Below are 8008 nucleotides of genomic sequence, written 5' to 3' on the forward strand. Positions count from 1 at the left end.
ATATTTAAAGGATTAGTTGGTTGTATCATGCTTAAAACTAGTACTAAGGGAGTACGGCTTACTATATATTAGAACATGATATTTACAAAAAGGATATGTATTTTAAAAGGATTTGAGTTTGTAAAGGAGTCTTAGAAAATATTGTTAGTATATATAATTAAAAGAGTTTAAAATATGTGCATGATGTTTGTATTTGTAGGTTTTTGTTTAGTCTATTCTTTTTATAGCTTTGTGCTGGTCTAGTGGCCGCGCCGAGCTATAATATAGTGAGGGCATATCCTCGGGGGGAGCGGAGGGTAGAGGGTAAGGGTGGTAGGGGATAAGGCACCTTCTAGGTTGAGAGCGGGGTCATGGAACATGGGACTCTAACAGGGAAGTCTATAGATTTAGCAAATATTCTCCATAAGAGAAAGATTAACATAGCTTTTGTCCAGGAGAATAGATGGGTGGGGAACAGGGCTCGGGAGGATGATGGATTTAAGTTATGGTATTCAGGGAGGGTGAGAGGGAAGAATATGGTAGGCATTTTAGTTGTAAGGATCTAAATGAGCTAGTGGTTGAGGTTATGAGGAAGAATGACAGGTTGATGGCTATTAAGATAGTCGTGGGAGGGTATACTTTGAATGTAATTAGTGCTTACGCGCCTTAGGTAGGTTTGGACAAAGAGGTTAAAAGACACTTTTAGGAAGATTTGGATGGGTTGATGCAGGGTATACTGTCCATCAAGAAGCTTATTATAAGGGATGATTTTAACGGCCACATTGGGAGGTTGCCTGGGGGATATGACGGTGTGCATAGTTGCTTCGGTTTTGAAGATAGAAACGGAGGAGGTACTTCGCTGTTGGAGTACGCTAAATATTTTGAGCTGGTGATCGCTAACTCGTGTTACCCGAAGAAGGCGGAGCACCTGATAACGTTTCGGAGTATGGTTGCCAAGACCCAGATTGATTATCTACTTCTCCGAAAATGTGATAGAGGTCTATGCACGAATTGCAAGGTCATCTCAAGTGAGAATCTTACGACCCGACATATGTTTTTGATTATGGAATTAGAGGTCAGGTGGACGATTAAGAAGAGGCATATGTCTGGCACACCTAGGGTTAGGTGGGGTGCATTGACTAAGGACAAGGCCTAGGAGTTGGAGGAGACGTTACTGGCTATGAGGGCATGGAGGAGTAGCAGGGACGCGAGTTATATGTGGTCTATGACAGCAGATTATATTAGAGAGGTGGTGAGATAGGTGTTAGGGGTCTCGAAGGGTTTTTCTGGTGGCTATAAAGGGGACTGGTAGTGGAACTAAGAGGCTCAAGGGAAAGTTGAAGCCAAGAAAGCGGCATATTTGAATCTAGTAGAGAGTATAGACGAGGGGAAGAAAAGTGCTAACAGGGAGGGGTATAAGAAGGCTAGGAAGGAAGCAAAGTTGCCAGTTACCACGGCTAAGACCGCAACGTTTAGTCGTTTATACGATAAAATTGGGGATAAAGGTTGGGACAAAAAGTTGTACAGGCTGGCGAAGGTGAGGGAGCAGAAAGACCGGGATCTAGACTAAGTGAGGTGCATAAACGACGAGGACAGTAAAGTTTTATTAGAGGGGGCACAAATTAGGTAGAGATGGAAGTCTTACTTCCATAAACTCTTGAATGAAGAGGGAGATGGGAGCATTGTGTTGGGGGAATTGGAGTACATGAAGCGACAGCGAAATTTTGGATATTGTAGACATATACGAGTAGGGGAGGTTTTAGGGGCTATGCGTAGGATGAGTAGGGGTAGAGCGACTGGGCCGGATAAGATCCCGGTGGAATTCTAGAATAGCATGGGAAGGAGGGCTTAGAATGGCTTGCCAGTTTATTTAACGTCATTCTTAGGATGAAGAAGATGCCCGTAGAGTGGAGGCAGAGTATGATGATCCCGTTGTACAAGAACAAAAGGGATGTCTAAAACTGCAACAACTATAAATAGGGGTATCAAGTTGTTAAGCCACTCGATAAAAGTGTGGGAGAGGGTGATTGAAGGGAGGTTAAGGAGGTGTGTGTCCATTTCTGAGAACTAGTTTGGTTTTATGCATGGGCGATCGAGTACTGAGGCCATTCACATTATGAGGAGATTGGTGGAGGAGTATAGGGCAGTAAAGAAAGATTTGTATATGGTGTTCATTGACCTGGAGAAAGCATATGACAAACTCCCGAGAGAGGTTCTATGGAGATGTTAGGAGGCTAGACGAGTACTTGTAGCATATATTTGAGTGATTAAGAACATGTATGACACATGTTAGGTTAGCAGGAGGAGACTCTAACTACTTTCTTGTTGAGATGGGGTTACATCAGGGATCAGCACTTAGCCCGACTATGTTGTATGGGGTAGGGTGTTGGCCAGTCAAAAACTCTCATGTCCAGCAGATGAAAGTAGCGTAAATAGGATGTTGTGATGGATGTGTGGGCATACTAAGTTGGATAGAATTAGGAATGAAGTTATTTGAGACAAGGTAGGAGTGGCCCCTATGGAGGCAAAGATGCATGAGGCGAGCTTGAGATGGTTTGGGCATGTTAGGAGGAGAAGCACAAATGGCTCAGTCAAGAGATGTGAGAGGTTGGCCTAGGGAGGTGAGAGGAGGGGTAGAGGTAGGCCAAAGAAGTCTTGGGGAAAGGTGATCAGGCGAGACATGACACAACTTGAGCTAACCGAGGACATGACCCTAAATAGAAGGGTGTGGATGTTGAAGATTAGGGTAGAAGGTTAGTAGGTAGTCGTGTATTTTCCTTTGTCTTCTCTAATTTGATAGTATTAGTACAAGTACGGTACCCTTTTTTCCTTACTATACTGTATTCGCATGTCTTGTTCTGTTATTACTTGTCATCGGTAATTCCACAGTTTGCTAGGAGTACTTCATTCATATTCTCATTTGCTGCCTTGGATTTAGTTTTATAAATATATTATCTTGCTAATACTTGGTATCAGTACCTCTTTCATATTCTCTGTTACTATCTTCGATTTAGTTTTCTAATTATTTGTCTTGCTATTACTTACTATTAGGGCTTCTTTCACATTCTTTAGCTGAGGGTCAATCAGAAATAGTCTCTCTGCCCTTCCACGGTAGGAGTAAGGCTACGTACATTTTACCCTCCCTAAACCTCACTTGTGGGATTACACTGTGTGGTTATTGTTGTTGAATGATGTTTGTATTTATGAAACATATGGAAAATGGCTAAGTTATAAAACGCTTTGTGTTTAAAGGATGTGGCTATTTGTGTAACTCTAATGAAATAAGGGTGTTATAAGAAAATGATTCCAAGATGTACCTTAGCTTTCAAATCTCATTTTTTGAAGAAAACATTTAAGAACCCTTTGCTACTGGCAGCACTTTGCTTTAGAAAGATTCGCTCTTTTTAGAAGGCCGATTTTGGATTCAAAATCTGGCTTTTGAAATGAGGGACTGCCATCCTTGCTAAGCTATTTTTTGGCTTCAAAGTCTTTATAAAATATTAGTGAAACATAAGAGATTAATAGCGTGAATAGCATATGAAAACTAATTATTATTAAGCCTAATATTTTTTTTAATCCTATGTTATTTTAGGGCTTGCCTGATTTGCTTACATGATTCAAGAGATAAAGTAATGCATTTAATCCAATATGATAATTGTTGCATACATGGGAGAGATAAGAACAACAAAAACGCAGCAAAGGAAATGAAACAGTAAAGCTATAAAGTAGCAAAGCACTAAATAGTAGAGGAGTAAAGGGAGAGGATGGACTCTGGTGTTGGGCCCAACAAATAGTAGAAAATGATAACGGCTGACTTCAAACTTCCTAGAATGCGTCGGGGCAGGATTTGGGCCTGAGTTTCTTTGGGAAACTTAGAAGGCCCAAATATAATGCATGTTCGAAAAAAAAAAAGGTAATTAGATATGCTACTTTATTCATGTAATTATACATGAAACACACTATTAAGGATCTAAAAAAATTATAACAATCAATGATAATTCAAACTATAGGGATTGCATTATTGTAGGGGTCACATGCGGCAAAGCATTTTACATTAAAACCTTTCGTTGTCATTAAACACTAAACTTTAAGGAAGTATAGGTCAATAGATTTTAGGCTAAGGATAGAGCTTCTTTCATGGCCAAAGCTCTTCTTGGACCTTGACAATTCAAAGTTTCCAAGGGTCTCGAGGCCCATGGCAATGATTGTGCCAAGGAGAGTAGCCCATCCAATGACTAAACTCTACTCTCAAATACCCCTAACTACTCACATTTACTCTTCCTTATAGGTTTAAGTGCCAATGAAGCACTTCAATGTGAATTTCAATGTAACTGTGACACCATGCTACATAAGTATGTGTACACTTTTATAACAGTTAATACAAAATAATTATAGATCATAAAAAAACCAATCATCTTGACGTAATCACAATCTAACAAAGTATTATGATGTAATATAAATGATATGTTTGACATGCTTCAAAGAATTAGTTTCACACATAGAGACAAAGGCATCATCAGGTCATTGTTAGGATCTCAAACACTTGTATCCTACATAAGAATTAAGTGAGTGCATGACTTAAACATATGAAGTTTTGGGCATGGACACATTCTTTTAACAACTTAAGTCTCAATTTCTAACATATATGTATGAGTTAACAGCTCCAATCTAAACATCTAGATACTATTAACAGTGGTGTAAGTTTACCACATCAATTGAGTTCCTAAGAAAAAGCACTGACAGAGGTATCCTTATCAAACCATCATCATTCCGAAATAGTGTTAATTGAATTGTAGATTACCAACTACAGTCATAACCTCTAAAAGATATTAACAAGGTCACAGACTCATATCTTCAATCAGAACTTCCAAGAAGGTTAAGAAAATTGCAGATTAACATGCCTCAATTAGAACATCTCAAGCACATCAACAAAAATACAAACTAAGGACCATAATTAGGATTCCTAAAGGATATTAACAGGGTTACAGATTCATAACAACATATTAAACCCCCAACATAATCTTAAGCTAACAGTCATGCTTACCCTAAGTTTCAGAATATGACTATTCCATTCTAAGAAATTTGAACTTTATACTATCCATGTGGAAAGAAAAGCATGATGTTATACTCAAATAATAGTAATGGCAGGTTTATTCAAATCTCATAAACTAGGTCTAGTACATTCATATAGGCTCAGTGAAGTTTTGAAGACAATATATACATATCTACATGGTTATGGAAGGCAGGAAAAAAGTAATGAAGAATCAAATAGATGCAGGGTCACATGTACATGAGATATATAACATAGAATCATATTGTTTCAAAAGTGTTATCATCATTAGGCTAACAGTATCACTGCATGGATCTCAGAAAAAGGGTAGGGATATTATCATATTGGGGAAATCTGCCACGTAGGTCACGTATAGGATTTCACGCATAGTGGAGCTTGGTTTTAGCATCTTAGCTTGACAAATAGAATATCAGAACTTACACAAACACTCATAACTTAGGTCAAGCATGTGATGCACATCAAAATGCACACAAAGATGATGCAAAAAGTGCAATATGCTCAAATCAGGTTTATACAACCATTAGCTCATTAGAGAATCAATGACATTCTAGAGAATTCACGAGATTAACATAAGCATGCTAGAGGAGAGGATAAACTAACATCTTAAAGCCCAAATGACAGCCTCACATTATTACTAAAACAGATTCATACTTGGTTAAGTCTAGTTTATTAGGTGAGCTACAGTACTTAACAGAACATCAGGGAAATCCAACAGAAACCAAACATCAAGATATTTTTAGAGTCACTAAGTTGTTTTTAACACTTAACAATAGAGATAGGTCATCACATGTTCATGGGAATTGGTACAGGACTCTAATTTAAATGACCCAAGGAAATTCATGATCTCAAAACCTATTTAACAACCATATATCATTAATATGCACAAAGAACTATTAACCATGAATACATTATTAACGACATCATTTAGTAAAAAAAAATAATTCACACTTAGTAATTTAAACAAACAAAGAAGGATGGTTGAGATTTTACTTACCTCCTCAAGGGCAGCAAACCAAACGAGTACTCAAGTTAGCGGCTTAGGAAAGCAAAAGCTCAGCTTTTAACTAGTGACAAACTCAGAACCAAAAGAAAAAAAAAAGAAGCAGAGGTTGAGTAAAAACTCAAAATTTCAAACGATAGATACCTAAGCAACACTTTAGTGTATCTTAATTTCTTCAAAAATGTTAGGTGTAGCTGGAGTTTATTCTGTGTGTTTGGTGAAAATATTAAAAGCCCCTATTTATAATGGTTGTTGAAGCCCTAGTGTTCGCAGATTTAAATTGATAGTGGAAGATGATGGAGGATGAATGATGATAGCAAAGGAGGTAAAATCAAAAAGAGCAGAGGGAGAATCGTTTTAAGATTTTTACTGAGTAAAGACTGGTCGTTTAAAGGAAAAGGACCATCGGGTAAAGGCCCCAATGTCCAGAGGTTGTTATGCTTGACCTCTGGACCAAGAATAATGATGATAACGCTAAAGATATAGCCATGCATGCCATAAATTTAATAGCGTAAAAGAGAAATCTAACGATTTGTTGTTGCATCTTTATCTAGGGTTTCAGATTTAGGCATTAGAATTCCTAGTGACAAAACTGGAAAGGGAGCGGCGAGGATCACGGCTAGTGGAGATAGAAGGGATGATTCAGGGGTTTATTTGTGACCTTGCACAACTTTGTGCAATGTTTCTTTGATGATTAGTTCTGGCGTAGAGATATTTAAGAGAGAAAAGAGAAAGGAGGCGGCTGACGAAATGATTTAGGATTTTGGACGAGAGCCGTTGCATAATTTGATCAACGGCTCCGATTACTTTGAGAGTTGGGTATTTTAAAAATGATTTATGGATAGAAATTTAACGGTCGTTGGATTGTTGGATTTAGACGGTGAGGATTAGATTTGGAGGTGTATTAAAAATAAGAAAAATGGAGTTTAAATTGTGGGTTGTTGATCTATGGAATGGACGGCCCAGATAATTTTTTGTTTCTTTTCTGAGCGCTTGGGATGGATGATGTGGCGAGGTCCGATTAGTCAAAAAGGAGTAGCATGGATTGCCAAAGTGGAGAAGGAGGGGTTATTGGACAGGGTATTTTCGGACTAGGCTCGGTGATTTGGGCCAAAATTCATTTAAATGGTAGCCATTTGTGTTTTGATTATGAATTGCAAAGACTTTTAACCCCTTGTTTGAAATTAAATTATATAAACTTAATTATTCCCAATAAAATATTGTAAAATTATAAATTTCAAATGTACTACTAATTATTGTTATTAGTTGTTTATAAAATATTTTTTTCTAAATTATTAACATAGAATCTAATTAATTAGCAATAAAAGAGCAATTCATTGAATTAACTATAAATCATATGTTATGTATATATAATAATTATTTTTATGATCTTGAAATAATAAATATATTTGTTATTACATAATACCAATATTAAAATTATTAATTTCAAAACTAATAATACTTCGTAAATTTGTAAAAATAGGTACTATTGATTGAAAATGCTTTTAAAACATTCATTATAAATTAATAAGTATAAATAAATTAATTTTAAAAGGGAGAATCAAAATTAGCCGTCAACAGCAGCCATGCTACACTTCTGCATTAAATGTGCAGGATCTGACATGTTCATTTGGTGGTTATCCTGGCGCGTAGGCGCAACTACTGAGGGGACTTTATGGTGAGCTTCTTTCTATGCTATGCACCGTAGCCCTCTGAGTCTCCATATCAATTATTTACTTTATCCTAACTGATTAATATTATAAATAGATGTTGTATTATTATTGTACTCTTTAACAGACGCACATGCACTTGTAACATCAGGTCTTGGGGATGTTCTAGAATTTGTTTATGGTTTTGATTAAAATTGACACACTTTTTCTTTTTGTTTTATTTTAATTGTATGTATCTATATTTTTAATGCATTAATATCCTTATCTAATAAGATTCATGATTTCAAA

At 36.9% G+C, this 8008-nt stretch overlaps 1 protein-coding gene across 1 annotated transcript; it reads left to right on the forward strand.

Annotated features, from left to right (window-relative positions):
• The first annotated feature begins 484 nt into the window (after window positions 1-484).
• LOC107819309 (uncharacterized) lies at window positions 485-1135 on the forward strand. Its single transcript, XM_075236220.1, has 2 exons — window positions 485-625; window positions 710-1135. The coding sequence occupies exons 1-2, from the start codon at window positions 485-487 to the stop codon at window positions 1133-1135; spliced, it is 567 nt and encodes a 188-aa protein (XP_075092321.1).
• The last annotated feature ends 6873 nt before the right edge of the window (window positions 1136-8008 follow it).

This window comes from Nicotiana tabacum, chromosome 18 (assembly GCF_000715075.1).
Source record: "Nicotiana tabacum cultivar K326 chromosome 18, ASM71507v2, whole genome shotgun sequence".
Taxonomy (NCBI): domain Eukaryota; kingdom Viridiplantae; phylum Streptophyta; class Magnoliopsida; order Solanales; family Solanaceae; genus Nicotiana; species Nicotiana tabacum.

Bases quoted from the DNA above. Each gene is read 5' to 3' on its own strand.
- LOC107819309 (XM_075236220.1), top strand. From the start codon at position 485: ATGGTATTCAGGGAGGGTGAGAGGGAAGAATATGGTAGGCATTTTAGT. The intron at 626-709 runs GTAATTAGTGCT...GGGTTGATGCAG, and splicing joins TGGGAGGGTATACTTTGAAT to GGTATACTGTCCATCAAGAA.